This window comes from Rhinopithecus bieti, unplaced genomic scaffold, assembly GCF_001698545.2.
Source record: "Rhinopithecus bieti isolate Rb0 unplaced genomic scaffold, ASM169854v2 scaffold_29976, whole genome shotgun sequence".
Classification (NCBI taxonomy): domain Eukaryota; kingdom Metazoa; phylum Chordata; class Mammalia; order Primates; family Cercopithecidae; genus Rhinopithecus; species Rhinopithecus bieti.
In genome coordinates, this window is record NW_016813386.1 from 778,770 (window position 1) to 798,005 (window position 19,236).

Below are 19,236 nucleotides of genomic sequence, written 5' to 3' on the forward strand. Positions count from 1 at the left end.
AAAAAAAAAAAAAAAAAAAAAAAAAAAAAAAAAAAAAAAAAATTTGCGTAAGTAGCCACCTAATAGTGGATTCTCTCAGTGAGTCATTATATGAGCTGGCCCCAAATGTGATTATGTCCAGATATTAAACACTATCTTGTTCATCTCTCACTTAGCAAGATATCTTTAGCTATCAAGTGAAATCAAGACTGTGTGTCACAGACTGGGGCAATGTTTTTCTGCCAGAGACAGGAAACAAAACTACAATAGCTACTAGTCCACAAATTACCTGCAAAGTACAGACTGAGAAGTTTGTCATAAGTACAGAAGGTTGTTTCTAGTATTCTCTCTGAAGAGATTCTCATAGCAATAAGCTTTGCTCTCTAACCTGTGAATGAAGTTCATCTGTTAAGAAAACTGGAAAAAAATGGTTTGAGGCTCTCCATTTTGATATTAGATAGGAAGCACTGGGTACTACAGAGGAAGTCAGGAGTAGATAAATGTCCTAATCTACCCTTTTCTCTTCGTGGACAGCTTGTGCCTGATGATATCGTAAAAGCAGAATCATATTAAATGGTATTATGAAATGGTATTCCGAATTATTTATGGTTTAAGGCCAGTAAGCTATATTTAAAAACAACATTCCGATTTAATCTGAATATTCTGTGAAAGGGACATTATTCACAAGTGACAAAAATTATATTTTAATGGATTTAAGTTGTAATCATCATTGCTCAAAATTGTTTTATAGTATTCACTTTGGAACAGACTAAACTACTTTAGTGTTTAAGATTATGGTGGCTGGCACTACAATGATGCTTTATAATGAAGTCTGTTAGTTAAAAACATAAATATCTTGGTTTTGTTAGGTACAGGAAATACAAAAAACAGGGTGAGAATAGCAAATATACTAGAGAAGCAAATGGAGAGGCAGTTTCTCTCCATGAAAGAGAGATTTATTTACTTCTTACTTTTCCATTCCACCCATAAATTTGCCAAAACTTACTCACATCTCAAGACCCATGATTTCTTTTAGGTGGTCTGGTGCTAACCCAGCTGGATAAAAATCACTAGTTGCATGAAAGTTCTACAAATAACCTTGCTAAATAACACTCTTTAAAAGTTACTGATAAGTTAACTTCATTGGGGTACTAATGTTATTCAAATTATGGAGTTTTATACCCAGTAACATCTTAGAAATAATTTCTCTCTCTAAACATTTACATTTACAAAAAGGATTAAAGGAAACCTAGATTTACAACTCAAGATGCTTGAATATTTAAATATTATAATGCTCCAATTCCAGGCTTTACAATGAAAGCAGGATGCAATAAATTTGGAGATGAATCATTAGAGAGCCGCAAGAATAATAAACAGAATAGTTTGATTTATGTTAAAATATTAAAGCACTGTGATATTTTTCACCCTAAAGATTAGAGGGCATCAAAATATCATATATTGTAGATATTCAACTAAAAATAGTTTCCCTCCTTTCTACTTCACTTCTCAGGGAGCATACATTAGCCATCTGAATCCTGAGGGTTATGGCATTAGGGATTCATTGAAGCCTTTCTTGACAATATTAATAATTTATATACATGATTAGGAAATTATGAAGATGTTTAAAAATGGTATTAAAATATAATAGGCGTAAAAGTTTACTTAAAATCATTTGATCTCAGTATGTAGACAGATAAAATGACATTTCTATCTGGAAGCCAGCCTAGGACTATATGATGTTTTTCCATCTCATTATTATGGTTCAAAAAAGATTTATAGAATTTTGTATACCTACCCTGAGGGCATTATCTCAGCTAGGAAAGTTAAACATCACAAAGCAATAGGTGCAGATTAATTTTAAAAATACCAGGCAGAATGTTTATGAATAATGGAAATACTTTTCTGGACTTTGTTGTCATTGTTGAGTTTATGATGATTTGGTAACAATGAAAATTTTCTAATCAACACCCAATTGCTTCACACTTTCTACAAAACTTTTTCTTTTTCTCTGGCATATGTCATAAGCCTATTACTGAGGAAAAAAACATCAAAGTTATGTTAAAATATTTACAAACTCTTGATTGGTGTTAGTTGTGTAGGGCACGTGTCCAGAATGACAATTTCATGACCAGAAGGGTAATGGAAACCATCTTTGAGATGCATGCAAAATGCCAGGAGATCCCAGCCAGTGAGATCTGCATGAAAAGTAACTGGATGATGAATAAGAGGGGAGAAATGCATTCCAGAACATTGCTGTCAGTTTCAAATATTCAAAGCTGGATGCTGCAGGACCATAATGAAATTCCCCTGTCCTCTGACAGCCATGTAGCTATCATGCCCATGGGCTTCTGTGGGCTTTCCTCCATAAAATGGTGCCATAATGTCGCAATGCCTAAACTATGGGGATTTGCCTCAGATTCTTCTCCTACTTGGTAGAACAGGTGCAGGAGCTTTCTAAAAGTGTGTGTTTTAGGATGTGTCTGCATAATAATACAAATAGTTATGTGGCGTAAATTTGAGTCATTGTAAAAGATGTCTTGCTAAGAGAAAATGCTATTTCTCATATATTACTGCTAGAAAATTAGAGTTTTAGTTTTTTAAAGAAGTAGACTGGAAAATGTAGTAACAGTAATAATATTCATAAACTTTGGCTGAACATTCTTACTCCTATGAGTCTACCTTCCATAAATACAAGCCGCAGCATATGATATACGTACAAAATGTTTATTGTGACAATGTTTGCAGTAAGAAAAAAAGTGGAATTGAGCGATTACCATCAAGAGGTGGGATCTATGAGTGAACTGTGTTCCATATGGTATTGCTAACTGAAAAAGAAAAGCTCAGGAAAAGCACATATATGTCCTTTTTTGAAAATAATAACAAAAGTTTGCATGTTTTCTGTATCATATGTGCACATACGTATCATTCAATGAAAGCAGAGAAGACTAGTTTGTCAAATCGTGTTTTCTTTTGGAACAGCAGGTATTGAGGTCAGTAATATGAGTTTGAGGAGGAAAGAAGGAGAAGGACTTTAGAAGAAGAATATATATACATATTTATTTATGTACATATCCATATGTATGCATTGAAAGAGAGAGAAGGGCAGACAGGGAAAAAGAGAAAAGAGATACATTAATTTCATTAGTAATTTATTCCCCCCCTCCCAAATTCACTTAGGGGCTCATAAAAATCCTGGTCAATATAGGCATCTTTAAAATTTGCAGAGATGTAGAAATGTCTGCCCAGATATATGTAGGGAAAAACGGGACTGAAAAACTGATTCTGGACACGTATCACCACTTATTAGTTGTGTTATGTTGAGTAAACCTATAACCCCTCAGCTCCTCCTCTTCCTTAGATGCAAAATGGAGAGGACACTTCCTCCCCTGACACAGCTGGGAGAACCCAATGAGCTTGTGTTTTCTAGATGGTGATACATGATACAGAATGAAAACTGTCATGATTCTGAATCTGAGATATGGTTCACTGTAACAAAAAATTAATTTACACTGGAGGTTTGAGGCATCCTAAAAAATTGAGGTGCAAGCTGTGAATGCATCTGTCATTTTTGTTTTGTCTGTATCTGACTTAATCCTTTCCTGTTCTTGAAGATTAGCTGTGATATTTGTCACAGTTAAATTTCCTGATAGTGATTTTGCTGATACTGGCCATATAGTGAAAACTGGGTGCTTTTGTATTGATTGGGCAGACAATGGAAAAGAAGATAAAAATATTGAAGGATTAACATTAACATCTTCAAGACATTTTTAAACATTTAAACATTTTCTCTATCTAGAATATCCTGCCATGTGGAATGAGAGGGTACTAAAAAAAAAAACACCTATTCCTTTATGCTTATGTATTGAGATATTCATCCTTGTCATGCATATAAAACAAAAGAAAATTTTAAGTACAAAAAAGGAAGTTAGACTATGAATTAGGCTCAACAAAACTCCAATAATAAATGCTAATCCTTAAAAGTTGCAAATCTAATCAGTTTTTTTATCTTAGCATTAATTTTATGAAGGAGTTTTAAAGTTCCTTTACCATATAAATTACTATGTAAATTGGATAGCATCCCTTGTTAGCTTAAGTATTTTCTTAAAAACTGCAAACAAGATTAGGCAATGCCATCATCGTTTGACCCTTTTCTTAAAGGAATTGTCATCAACTACCTGTGGTTGGGAGATGGAGACCTTTTCAAAGTAAAACTTGCCTTCCCAAAAGAAACTCGTGTGCTCACGATAGAAGGAAGTCATAACTCCCAGGTTGTCCTGATATGACTCCTAGTAGAGAATTACACAAAGCACTGAAAAGCCTGTTTCAGAGGTCAGGTTCTTATCAGCAAATACTACTTTCAGCTTTGCTGTTTCTCATCTCTCATATAGGGGTGCATCTAAGAGAACAGATCAAATGAAGAAATCTGTTTCAGAACTTGTTCCCAGACAATTTTATATCCATTTTTCAACAGTCTGCAAAGATTATATACAAAAATTCTATATGGCCTGAGGAATTTACAGATACAGTTTACTCCCTTTCAGGCTGCCTAACTATTCTTTTCTTGTTCTCTTTATCAATAATATAAGGTTTCACAAACAGTTGTCTGCAGGCAACATGTTCTGAATTTCTTGGCAAAAAGGACTGATGAGAAACAAAATATGCTGGGAATTTTTTTTTATTTTTGGGATACAGTCTGATATGCTGGGGATTTAACTTCGTAATTTTTTTTTAATGCAATTATGTTTTGTAGTGTTTATTTTCATGCCTGGTTTACTTGAGCACTATTAGGTGATGCTTAGCATCTTCATAATCATTGAAGCCGTATTTATGTTTGCTTGAATTGGACAGTCTCTTTTGGAAAATGTCAGAGAGTGATCTTCTGTTCATGCCACATAAAAGTGAGATGAGGCTGGGTGATGTGGCTCATGCCTGTGATCCCAGCACTTTGGGAGGCCAAGGTGGGTGGATCACCTGAGGTCAGGAGTTTGAGACCAGTCTGGACAGCATGGTGAAATTCCGTCTCTACTAAAAATACAAAAGATTAGCCAGGCATGGTGGTGCACACCTATAGTCTCAGCTACTGGGGAGGCTGAGGCACGAGAATCACTTGAACCTGGGAGGCAGAGGTTGCAGTGAGCCAGGATCGCACCTTGCACTCCAGCCTGGATGACAGAGTGAGGTTTTGTCTCAAAGAAAAAAAAAGAGAGAGAGAGAGATGAATATTTTCTGATGTCAACTCAAAAATTGATATACATGCAACATATCTCATTCTAATGGAATGCTTTCCAATATATCTTGCATTTGTAGAGAGACTGATTGGCATTAAATCAAGTACATTTACACCAAATAGGCATTAAAATGCAAGTATATTTCAGCAGTTTTTAAGCATCTTTGAAAAATTTTAGAATAGTAAATGTTACAATTCATACTTCTAGGTATCATGTTTCCTATGTTGGTGTTATGTCCTTAATTATGTTTTTCTTTTGGGGTGAGAAATGGATCCAGATTAGCTCTTTCTCTGATTGGATTATCTGTTTTCTGGACTGTAAAGCTGTCACTGCATAACCTAGAAACCTCTTTAAAGATGCATGTTTGGCTACATTTGTTATCCAACAGATGTCTGGATAGTTAGGATCTCTTGAGAGTATTATAACTTGTGGTTTTGGTTACAATAAGTGATCCAAGCTTTTTATTTTTTTATTTTTTTATTATTTTTTTTTTTGATTTTGCTCCTCCCCAGTTCTGGGAGAAAGTCTGTAGAAGAAATTACAGAGTATTCCATTTCATTTTCCCCACTCCCTTCTGCCTTTGCTTTATTCTTTGTCTCTGGCTTCAAAGTTTCTTTATATCTGCTTTTGAAATGGAAGTCACCGAATTGGTAAGCAGTGTCTAAATTCCATATCGTTCCATATAGTCAGTCCCCAGTCACCCAAGAGGTTATTGGCCACATTGACATTCAAATTTTGATACCGGTAAATTGCCACTATGATACACAACAACAACAACAACAAAACAAAAAACAAAAACAAACACACAAAAAAACAAAACTACCTAACTCTACGATTTATATTTTATATATAATCACAAGGTCAGTTTTTAAACAACTGGTTCAGATTTGTAACTTTATATCCTGATGTTTTAAGTACTTGCCAATTTACCCTCCAGCTGTGCATTTTAATATGCATATGTCTGAGGAAGTGGATGTCACTAAAGGCAAAGGCTAGAGATTCTGTGCACAGGAGAGTTTGTGGTTTTGGAGGGAGGTAGGTACTGAGAGAGCAAACAGAATAAAGTGGCTTGCTGTCTGAGTCTGGGAAACACCAGCAAGCAGAAACACCTGGGTGGCTGAACTTTTGTCACCTGCGTGTTTGCCTCAGGTGAGCAGGTGCTGTACTTCTTAAAATAGCATAGTGAATTATGGTTTTCTAGTAACATCAGGTTCAGTGGGTTTTCTATTCTACCCTCTTTTGAATCTGAGCTTAAAGACATTTTGACAAGTTCAGACAGTTTTTAACCTCGCTGTTTCTGACAATACTAGTATGTGGAGATTTTAAGTGCATTCTAAATGTGCCTGGAGAAGATACCTCTATACACGGAAAATCTCCCTCTGCCAGAAAATTATTATGCTGCCATACTAGATATCTTTTGTAATGATTTTGGTGTGCAAGAATTGTAATTATAAGAGAATAATTGCACTTGAAATATCATAATAAATTTAACCTTTGGTCTGGTTTAAGAAAATACATCTTATTTGTGATTACTTTAAAGAGAATTGTTGTTCAAAATTTGCATATTAAATATGGAGAGAAGTCATCAAACTGGCAAAAATATTTGTAATACATGGGAAAAAATGCTAGGATACCTAAAAGTATACTAAATGCTAGTATACAGAAAGCATTTAAAAGTCAACGAGAAAATTACTTTTTGAAAAGCATAAGCATTTGGCCAGAGTTAAAACACAGAGGAATAAATGCCATAGTCACACAATATCCAGCCTCACTAACAGTGAAAGAAACTCACATTGAAACAATTAGATGCTTTTAATCTGTAATATTGATCATACATAGTGAAAAATATAAATATGGGTACAAATTTCCTGAGCACATTTAGTCACCACAATTAAATATGTAAATGTCAAGGTTCACATGCTTGGATTCAGCAATTATACATATGTGTATTTTTCTAAGAAATTTAACTCCTAAATATTCACACAAGTAACAGCAACTTTGTACACCTCTTTGTGTGTGTGTGTGTGTACAAATGATGTACATCTATAGAGAACTGGGTAATAGTATACTATAGAATAAATATTGTGCTGCCTTCCAAAAGGATGGGGTCGAGGTACACATACTGACATCATATGATTTTCCAAGATAATACTGCTGGTGAAATAGGCAAATGGTATGTGTGTGTATACGTAGATTGGGTACACTTAGCAAATTGTCTGATGATAGGTGATCTTATGTAGGCTTTTTACTTTCTAAATACTGTTTAACTTCATTTTTAAGCAAGAATTCCATGATGTTTCAAGAGTTTTAAAAATGTTTTAAAATGTGGCACCTACATGTTAATCTTGATATTCACCTGCAATGAAATCATAGTTCTCAGATTGGGTAGCCTTCTCTCTTACATTTTTCTCTTGCAAGCATTAAGGTGCTACCCCTACATAGATCTTATTTAGAAATTCTTAGCTAGTATTGAAAGTGATTGCCCCAGGGCTCAGACAAACAAATGCAATTCTACGATCATTAATGATGATAATTTCATAAAGCAATAGAAAATAGTATGACTGTCTCTTGCACCTTTTTGTGATCATATATCAATGTGTCAGTGTTAGCTGTCAAGTTGCTGGTGAAGTTTGGATATTTTGATGTAGCATCTGACACAGTGTTGTATAATTTAGCTTTGTAATAAGTATTTCTTATCTTTATTAAAGGATGATTGAAAGGGAGATCTATTTTTTAAATATAGAAATGTTACTAGGTTCTTAGCCTAATAGTAAGCATTCTAATCCACATGACTTCTTGACTTTTAATATGTATGAAATGAAAAGTTTACATTTACCCATATAAATGCTGTCTTTACTTTTAGATCTTCAAAGTTTCTACACACACTTTCAGGCTTTATGTTCCTATTTATGTTCCTTTTTTTTCAATCAACAGCATGTTTCCCATTGTATGGTTACCTCTTTTATCTCCCACAATAAAATTAATTGAAAGCATATTCAGCTTACTTAAAGAGCCATGATCAGTGGTGTTGTCAAATGACTATGCTTTCTCAGAAGTAGAACATGTTTATTTAGTAGGTTATGACTGACAAACAAATAGTACCTAAAACTCAGCTGTATATTAGTGTCACTTTTTTGTTACCCAATGTTTATTTATTATTTCTATCTAATAGTCAAAGACTTACCCTCATCAATTATGTTTATTCTTAGTTCAATCCACTGGCAGCTCCATTATTCTCAGTTTAAAACAAAATCCCATTTGAATTGAAATCTCTTCTCAGATTCTTTCCTCATTTTTTCCTTGGGGTTCCTAGAAAGTTATTCACATCACAAAAACTGTCCAGTTTTAAGTTGTTGTCTGCTTTTTGGTTCTGTCTTTTCATTCTTACCCTGGACTGCTGTTTCCAACATACCCTCCTCCTCTAATCTGTTTCTCCAGCCGTTCTCTATACAATATTCTTTCTAATGTGCTTTCTAATAATGGTCTACTTAACTTGGCCTGTTTGAATTCAGTTCCTAGTGTTTGTGATCCCTCCAAGATGCTCATCTGGGGTGGCCCATGCTATTTCTTCTGCTGTGGGATACCCATATCACAGCTGATACTGACAGGACCCCAGAATTCTCACTGAACTGTCTCCTTTACCATTTGTGGGGAGTGTAGGCGAGCTTTAAGACTTTTGGGGAAAATAAAATAGGGCTTGAGGGAAACTAAGGAGGGGGAAGTCTCTAGGCTCTTCACGCTCAGACCTACCATGTCGCCATTTCTATTTTCTTATTTCTTTTTTTTTTTTTTTTTGAGACGGAGTCTCGCTCTGTCGCCCGGGCTGGAGTGCAGTGGCCGGATCTCAGCTCACTGCAAGCTCCGCCTCCCGGGTTCCCGCCATTCTCCTGCCTCAGCCTCCCGAGTAGCTGGGACTACAGGCGCCCGCCACCTCGCCCGGCTAGTTTTTTTGTATTTTTTAGTAGAGACGGGGTTTCACCATGTTAGCCAGGATGGTCTCGATCTCCTGACCTCGTGATCCGCCCGTCTCGGCCTCCCAAAGTGCTGGGATTACAGGCTTGAGCCACCGCGCCCGGCCTCTATTTTCTTATTTCTATAGCATTTTACAAGAGGTGAATCTGTGAAGCCGCTGCCTCCCTGAGTCTCCGCTAGAATATGAGTCATGATGCCTTGTTATATACAGTCAGTGCTATGATCTGAATAACTACATCTCCCCCAGATTCGTAGGTTGAAATCCCAGCCCCCAGGTCATGGTATTAGAAGGCTGGGCCTTTGGGAGGTGATCAGGTCATGGAGGCAGAGCTTTCATGAGTGTAAATCAATGCCCTTATAAAAGAGATCTGAGAGAGATCTCAGGTGATCACACAGCAGAAGGCACTCTCTGTGAACCAGAAAACAGGCTCTCACCGAACACCAAATCTGCTGGCACCTTGGTCTTAGATTTCCCAGCCTTCAGAACTCCGGTAAATAGGATTTGCTTGTTTATAAGCTATCTAGTTTATGGTATTTTGGTATAGCAGCCCAAATGGACTAAGACTGTTTAGAATCTTCAAATTTTTAAGGAAAATCATGTTCTCATCCTCTTCCTTGACCAAGACTTCTCACTTGCCCTTATCCAAAGGTTTTTGTTGTTGTTATTGTTGTTGTTTTCGTTGCTTTGTGTTGTGGTGGTGGGTTTTTTGTTTGTTTTATTACTATTATTATTTTTTGGTATGTTCATATTTCCTTTACTCTCATCCTGGCTCTGAATAGTTTTTTTTTTTTTTTTTCCTTTTCTTTTGGTGGTCAGGCAGTAGTGGTGTTGTAATTGAAGTAAAGAAATGGGTCTGTCTATGGACCTTCAGTTTCTTTCAGGCTTTTGTCCTAACTGAATTTCAAACTCAGACACTGGAGTATAAAATTGGTATCTTTGTTTCTTAGTTCATTTTTGACAACCACCTCAAGAGCCAACTGACCACTCTATGTTTTTAAAGTTCACACTGGAGAAGTCTGGCAGGGGGTGTGGTGGTTAAATTAAAGACACATATGGAGGCACACATCAGTTAAATATGACACATCCTATCACACCATTGAAGTGGTCTTCATCAAAAGTGTAACAGACTACTATGTCATCATTTATGTCATCTTAGGAAAAATGTGACAAATGGAGAATTTTTTAAAAATCACTGAGGGCCATTTTGTTCATCTTGATCAGTTCTGTTACATCAGGGTGTTTCTAAGCAGTGCAAAAGGAGTATAAAATACTCCTTTTATAGTTTTCCTTGAATTGATTTTGTGATAATTTTTGACTTAGGCTACAGCCAGTATAATTCTCATAAGGTGAACACATATATGATGTTTAAGACCCTTGACTCTGACATCAGATCACCTCTTTTAAAATCCGATTTCTCTCACTTAATAATTGCATAAAGTATCTTAACTTAAATTTTCTCATTTGTAAAATGGATATTATTTCAGCATGATTAGGAGCATGAAGTATGATGTTTCATATAAAGTACTTAGCACCATTCCTAATATAATCATTAAGGCCCTAAGAAAATGTTAGCTCACCTCATTTTTGTGATTTTTTTTCCTTTCTACTGAAAAATCTCATGGTCTGAACAATAGAACTAAAAGAAAATGGCTACCATAAAGAAGGTAAACAGATGTGGTTTCAGACAGCCAGTGGGGAAATCTCAGGATATGTTACGAATTAATTTCAAGTAGGTTTGATTTGGGTAAGTGAGGAAGCAGGAAAGTCTGAATAGGAGCAGAACCTATAGCAGAGTGGATTTTGTTCCAGCAAGAAAAATCATTGGAAATCCCAAATAAATGTAGACCACATAAGATTCATGGGTTAACAATTTTGCCCCACTCCACCCTCGCTGGGAAAAACTAAATGTACTTGTTGACTCTTAGTTATCCCGATCTACCATTACCAGTTGTCTTAATAAAAAATAATTGTAGCCCTGCTTTTCTTTTGCAACTTATTAGTAGGGTTTTATGTTTGTAGTTGCTCATTTTCTTGTGCTTTACGTATGCCTATTTTGAGATTTACAAATGAATGCCTGGTAATTAAAGCAAAGTTTTTTATGTTCCATCACCAAGAAGTTTAACCACAAGGATCCATTAGATATCTGATACATTTCAGGCCACAGAGGAATTGACTTTTTAAGATTCACATTGTAGAAATGCAGAGACATGGAAACAAGAAATTGAATAGATGAATTTATAACGAGAGAATGACTTCTGTTATTCTGATTGGAAAATCTGGGGCGATCTTAAGTAATGCAATACTTGTCCGCAGCAAAAGGCTCACGTGATTTTGAAAGAGTCATATGTCTTTGCAAAGCAAATAAGGAATTGACTTTATTTAAAAGCAAAAATAAGACAGGCAAACCACTTGATGATTACAACTGTATTCATGACTTGCAGCGCTGACATTCTGTAGATTGATGCAGTCTTCAAGTGTGGAAATCCTGAGTCATACAGAAGATGAGATGTTTTAATAATGAAAAAAATATTTATATAGTCAGCAGATTGTCAGTAAAGGTGGTTTAGATTACAAGAGTTACCCAACAGAGACTATGTCAGGTTGCAAATTATTCTAACCAGAAAACCATGTGAAAATGAATAAAGCAAACTTAGAGTGGATTGACATACCCCAGATCCTTTTATTTTTTTTTTCTCTCCCTCATTGTCCTCTTTTATACTTCTCCTCCTCTTCTTTCGAAATGGGAAGGGAAAACTATTGCCTCTTTATCAAGCGTAATACCAGTTATGCTTGTGGAAAAAAAGAAAAGTGGAGCCAATCTGTTGGCATTCAGGAAGCGTTGCTTGTTGCCGGTATACAAATGCTACATAGTACACAGATTGTGACTTGTAATTTTGTGAGGTGCTTCTTTATCTCCTTCTATTTGTTCTTTTGCCCTTTGTGTAGTCTGTTTTGTAGATTGTCTTAATGTCTCCAAACACTAATTGTGTCCGATTTCGTAACGGCATCCATATTTTACAAAATTCTTTTACTAGTTGAGGGATAAGAAATGTTGTTTAATAATAGAAAAACTTTGAACCAAATTGGCTCATTTAGCTATTCAGTTTCTGATATCCATCTTGGATTAGAACAGTTTTAGATCAAAGGTCAAGAAAACAACTTGAGATCCTTGCACCTACACAACAGCAACCTTGCCGCATTTCTACCTGCACGTCTAAAGAGTTTTGCTTCATGTTTTGTTATTTAGTTTTAAACAACATAAAAGCACCTATTACCCTGTGTTTTCGCTCTTCCAAGCAACTATACTTCAGGTACAACAACAAAGGGAACTAAAACGGGTGCCAGATGTATTAACTAACTTCATTGAGGTAATAATTTCACAATATATAAGTTCATCAAAATATCTTGTTACACACCTTAAGTATAGATAATTTTAATTTTCAATTATACGTCAATGAAACTGAAAAGAAAAAAACAAAAGTAACTTCGAGTAGGTGCAAACTGAAGACGCCATGTGAATAGCCCATATCAGATACTAGTAAATTAACTGTATTAGACACAGATAAAAGTCACATTTCCTGTTTTCTCTTTGATAAATTATTACTGATTTTAGCTTGGAGTTCGAATTACTCTATGTCCTATTAATCTATGTATACCTGATTTTTTAAATCTACTTTAAATATTTTTTGGAGGAAGATAAGATAAAATAAGTAAATTAATAAATAGAACATAGGTCTGGACTGTTAGTTATAAACCAACTATATTTATCTTACCGACAATAGTAGACTCAGTTTTTAACCATTTAATTGCTCACATAGTTTATAGTAATCCCATTGTGGAGTACATTTCAAAATAACAACCGAATTTATTTGTCACGTTAGTCTAAAAGAATAATTTTGATTGTTACTGAAAGTATTAATTGAAGCACTGCATAAATGTTCCAAAGATTATTTACATCTTTTTTCTCCCAATATCACCTGCTTTTGAAATTACAAATAAAATGTTTCATTTTTTTCTATTTTGCTATCCACTCATACTCCAAGAAAATAAAAAAATATAGCAACAAATTTGTATTGTATAAATAGCACTCTTCTAGTCTTGTGTTTTTGTCACATACTGTGTTCGTTGGCTTTTTGAAAATTGTGAGCTCTAGCACAGAATTTGCTTAGAGATCATGTTGTCTTCAGGTCAGACCTCACAGTTGCCTGGATTATCTTTTTGGTTTCTACATCCAATGTATTGCAGATTATGCTAATTTTTGGTACTATATGTATTAATGTTCTTTATTTTTTCTCATTGTCATTTGTTCCAGGTCTACAGCATCAAGACAAGAGTAAGGAATCACCATGGTACTGAAATACACAATCTTAGTGAGTTAAGTTGCAGCATAAATCCAAGGGCCCACTGGGAAAACATACCGTCGGGATTTTCCATTCAGCAATAGGACATGAAGAAAGGCACGGAAGGAGAAGACAAAGTGCCACGCAGTTGACTGGGTTTCGGCCTTTCTTGAGAAAGCAAAGTGGGTCCTAGACATTGAAGAAAAGCATTTTTATTTGTTTTTTTCCTCATCTGAGCCTTTGCCAACTGTGCAACTCTCTCCTTTTGTTATCTTGCTTTTATCAGTATATAGCTAATTTTTTGTTTCATTTTGATTTTTTTTTTTTTCACCAACCACCTTTTCAGGAAAGGATGAACCACACATTAAAATGCTCATTTTTTCAGGAATACAAGTTTGCAGCTCTATGTGCATCTATTTTTGTAGAAATACAAAAAAGTTGGTTTAGCATTGATGGGCTATTTTGAGGGATGTATTTTTTTTAATATTGTAAAAATTGTTGAGTTCTGTTTAAAGAACTTGCTCTCAGAGAAGCACTGGCAAAAATTTTTAAAATGCTTATCTCTCAGATGTCTATTACATGCTCTGTCTGTGCTTTCTAAGTTACCTCAAATGTTTTGTGTTTTGTCCTTTTTACAAAAGTAGCTATACCGTAGACAAACCAATGCAGTATTGTTTTTACATTGAATCGCAGTAAAGATTTAATTCCATGCTAGCTCAATTAGTTTTAAATTATATGTATAGCTTGAAAAGTTTTTTTTAAATGACCATACTAAAGAAATGATATTTCATTGCTTTGATTTCTCCCAAAGAATAACTTGGAGGTTGACTAATAAGAAAGTTGACATAAACTTTCGATTAGATGAAGAATTTGCCCACAGGAGACTAATAATCTTTCTAGCCCATCCAAATTTGATAAATGGAACCAGAGGTTATATACAACTACAAGGAAAAAACTGCATTTAACCATGCTACCTGTGAGTGCCAGTGACTTATTTTACTTGTTTCTGATTGTTCATTCATGGCAATTTTAAAAGTCGTATTTTAAGTATTTAAATACGTATTTAAGGGGTTTGTTTTTCCTGAAGAGCATTTGAAGGAACAATATCTGGGAAGGCACTAGAGAAATTACAAAGCCCTAGCTCTTTCTTATAATGCCACCTATCACTGTAAACTAAAACAAACAAACACAAAATTCTATATGTAATAGTTTAAACACAGAACTTAACAAGTCTTTTTGTTTGTTTGTTTAAATCTGTGCTTTACTTGATTTAATTATTTTTAGAAAGATAGGGCAAAAATAAAGTGTATATTAGATTTTACATTTATGGCCTACATTTAAAAATAAAACCAGAGGTCATACACATATTAAATGGCTAAAAATTAAAAATTTTGAGAATTGAACTTGATATGACTCTCAGGATCTAAATAAAGTTGAAATTGTCATTAAGACACTGCGAGGAGAAGATTAAGATTATGAAAGTAGCAGTTATTGATACTGTTGAGACTTAAAGGCAAAGTTCATTTCTTCCATCAACTGCTTCCAGAGATGTCATGTAAAAAAGTTAGTGTAATATGGAAGTTTTTTAGTTTTATGAAGAGATTTTTTCAAATTTGTCCCATTTTTCTCTATACCACATAAAATAGTATGTTCAGTGAAATGCCACTTTCTATCTTTAATTACTCATATGTTATATGTGAGCTTTTTAGACATGAACATGGCGTGTTCAAATAGGCAGAGTTATCATAGATAATTTTCAAATATTTTCCTTGGCTGTAATTTACGTATTCATTTATACACTATCCATCGGATTTGAGTTTCAGATCTATATATTCTCTTGTACTGTCATCACTCCACACTTTGCTGTTTCTTACCTACACTTTCTTTTACACAATATGCACATTTTTACCAATGTGGGGTCCAAATTTAAGATACCTTCCACTCACTAATAATATGAACTTACATTTCCTGGGAGTAGCCTGGTTAAATTTTCTATACTTTGGTCCATAATTTGATTTGATATGATTGTTTCATTTATAATTTGCCCAAATACATGGAGCACAAAATTGTGTGAATTTATAAATCTGGTTTTGCCTTGTGTCCTTCTGAATTTTCAAAGACAGGTGTTCAACAGTTCCCATGTGATGACTCACAGGGTTATTTACCTCATCCGCATCCACCTTTGGACTACATTAACTTCCTTTGTAATTTATTTGAAAGTAGTGTTATACTCAAACTCATTCAGATCATTCAGTTGGATTTTCCCAGTGAAGAGGAGAAGGAAAGTAGTTACTCCTTGCTCCATTTCTTATTTTCCACCAAATTTAATTGAAGGGCATTACTTAGATGTCTTCACCCTGAATTTAGACTTTGCTCTGTGTCTCTCCTGATAACTGTCAGACAAAAAATTTATTGGCTCTGAGGACCAGAGAAATGTTGGGAACCTGGTTTCTGCTGTACAGAGGAAAGATGTGTAAGTAAGCTCTCTCTTTGAAAACAGGACCTAGGCTGGGCACGGCGGCTCATGCCTATAATCCTAGCATTATGGGAGGCAGAGGCTCAGGAGGATTGCTTGAGCCCAAGAGTTCAAGATCGGCCTGGGCAGCATGGGGAGACCCTATCCCTACAAAAAATTTCTGAAAAACTACCTGGGCATTGTGGTGCACAACTCTTCTCCCAGCTACTCTGGAGGCTGAGTCAGGAGGACCATTTGAGCCTGGGAGTTTGAGTTTGCAGTTTGCAGTGAGCTGTGATTGCACCACTATACTCCAACTTGGACAACAGAGCAAGATCTTATCTCAAAAAGAAAAAGGAAAAAGAAAACAGGCCCTAGGTGTTTGGGATACACTGCCACCCAGAGAGTAGATCAAGAATATAAATAGAGAATGAGCATGTCTCTACAATTGTCTTCTAGGACCATATTGCTGTTACCACCAGAAGTCCTAAAAGAGGATGGGTTGTAATTTAGCATAATATTCTGAATTCATTCCAAGTTTAAAATTCTTTCATTCTCTGGCTCTTCTTTTTTCACATCAAAATGATGCTGTTGGACTTAGAGGCTGCTGAATTGTTTTTATGAGGGCTGCCATCTGCCTCCACAATTTTATTAAAACCACTCCACCTTTAGACAAAGGTGACTTTTGTCTGATTTTACAAATCAGATTTATTCAAGCTTTCTAAATATCTGTGAACTAGAGCCTAGAAAATCATCTCATTTATTTTAAATAGAATATGTGCTTCCACCAATAAACCATCGGGAGCTAAGAAACAACATAATGTTGACAAATCAGGAACCTAACAGATTATTTTGTCTCTCATTGCTAATTTGAAAGAGCCTCTGAACTTTTGAGAAATCAATGTGTCTTCTTAAGAAAGTTAAGCACCCTCTCTTAACTTTCCCCTCTATTTGCTTTCTTTTCTCTTCTTAAGAGTATTTGTATTATTTTGTTAAGCAAAAATGGCCAAAATTGCTCTAAAATTTGCAAAATGAGAACGAATGGTTTGCAAATAATTGAGGGATTTACTTCTTTAACTTTATAAGACTTAAAAAAAAAAAAAACCCAAATTCTAGGCACTAACATAAAAGTTGCCTTTGAGAAGCGTGTTATTCATTTTGCAAAAAGTATTTGCCCATTCCTATTCTAAGATTTGCAGAATATGTCACACTATCTGGCTTTTGAGTTTGCTATCTGGTTTAATGTTGTATTTATAATTTAAAGTGGCAATCAGAAACTGTATTTCAAAGACCTGTATTCTATCCCTTACTGAGCGTCCCTTCTTTAAATAGTGTTTGCTGAATTAAGCCGGTGGGGGCAGTGGCATTAAGTGGTGGAAAAAGGAAAGTACATGTGTTAGAGTTTTGACTGACGGATAAATAGAAAGCAGAATGCAATAATGGAAAAGAGTTTGGCTGTTAGGCCATTCTTTAAATTATAGTTTAGCCACAATTTTATGTGTGGTTTGGGGCGTTATTTATTTATCTCATGAGTAAAATGGGATAATACCTAACAGGCAGGCTGTGGAAGTTGTAAATCACATACACGCACACACAGACACACACACACACACAAACACACACACACGATCAATCATCTGGCTCATATTAGAAGTTCAATAAATAACAGCTACTAGAGATGCCTATCAGTTGAGTAAGTAGTTCCTTAAATGGAGCTCCCAAAGGTCTCTTCTATTCACGTCCATATTCGTTTCTGCAGCAATCAAATAGATACGTGATTGTTTTTCTGTAAGAAATTACTACAAAGAGAATCTTTGTCTCCTACTAACTGTCCCTTCTAACTGGTATAGGAGATAAATGTACATTTCTTAATTAGCTGACTTTTTAGTGTATCATTTCTGAAGGAAACATAAATTAATCTTACAGTGGCGTGTAGGTCCAACTCAGTTTTCTTACATGTTCCAAAATGTTATTTAAATTACTGTGTCCAAAATTGTGAGGACAGTGTCATTCATTCACCATGGTTTATATTTTTAGTTATATATCGAAATTCCTTGGCACCTAGGATAAGAACATTTCTTTTGAAGTTCTCCGTTTTTTTTTATTTTTACTTGACTTGAAGGAAAGTTGCAAAATATGGTGGAAAAAATCTTCCGCATTAAAAGGGGGAAAAAACACAACCATTTATGATCTCAGTCAGCAGATTTACTCTACTCAAGGAAAAAAGAAACCACCTTATTGGAAGCAGATGTTGACACTGTGTCAGTTATTGAAGATGGAAGGAGTTCACTTGAGCCATTGCAGTTACAAAGGGGTATTGATGGCAGTTCGAATTCCTGATTGATCACCTTTGCAGCCAAGGGAAAGACAGCAGAAACTGTATGGGATCAGAAATGAAATCAGCCTGCCAGTTTAATGGAGAGGCTCCTAGAAACTCATTTTTTTTTCTTTCCTGTAAGATAAAAGACATCTTTCGAATAAGAAAGGCTTGTTTGAGAGAGAAATTACAGTTTATTCTCTGAAAATATTTAAAGGCCAAAGTGCCCTTTAAATCTATTATTAAAGCATTAAAAGTATTATTAAAATCATTTTAGAAAATTAGGCAAAATTTTAGCCTTTCAACATCCATTGGATGTTGAAAGCAAACATAGAACCTATAAAAAAGTGAATGGTTCTGGCAAGTGGGGGCATGAGTGGAGCCTATAAGGAAACCTCAGTCTCGATAACTTCAAAATGTTACTTTCCTTAGTAATTTGATCATGGAGATTGGTCACAGCGCAGACATTTAGAATTTTTTAGCAGGTTTTTTTTTTTTTTCTTTTTAATCTTGTAGTGCTCTCTGGGAATTGCACCATGTACACTTTTCCAACCTATAGAAATTATCATTATTGTTAAATTATCTCAATTTTTCTATTTCTCTTATTGTCTATTGTGCTTTTATGTTTAAAAATACTGTTATAGTTTTAAAGTATTGATCAAAGTAGTATTCTCTTGAAGTCGTAGTCAATTTAATTTGATCCAGTAAGTTTTTCTGAATCTCCTTTTTACGTTCCAATAAATTCTATTATAATTAAGTGTACTTTTATCAATTCCATTGTATAAGCAAACAGACACCTTTTAGAAAAGGATAAGTAATCATCAATTTGTTTTTTAAGAAAAAAACAATTTCTAGACTACTAAATTTGGTATAAGAATAATGCTTTTAAAATGCAAATACTTTAATTAGTTTTTGGGTATACACATAAGATGTGAACTTTCCTA

General features: G+C 34.9%; 1 protein-coding gene and 1 pseudogene across 2 annotated transcripts in view; both read left to right on the top strand.

Annotated features, from left to right (window-relative positions):
• Positions 1-19,236, top strand: part of VGLL3 (vestigial like family member 3) — a 57,661-nt gene that overhangs the window by 34,090 nt on the left and 4,335 nt on the right. The window contains exons 4-5 of one of the 2 annotated variants that reach the window (XM_017848167.1): positions 13,493-13,513; positions 14,332-14,496. In XM_017848167.1, the coding sequence (XP_017703656.1) occupies positions 13,493-13,513; positions 14,332-14,336 (26 nt within the window). In that variant the 3' untranslated portion in view covers positions 14,337-14,496. Of the gene's footprint in view, positions 1-13,492; positions 14,235-14,331; positions 14,497-19,236 lie in introns of those variants that run through there. The other variant, XM_017848166.1, reaches the window with a different exon arrangement.
• The window catches only part of LOC108512774 (uncharacterized), a 9,226-nt pseudogene continuing 5,943 nt past the window's right edge, over positions 15,954-19,236 (top strand).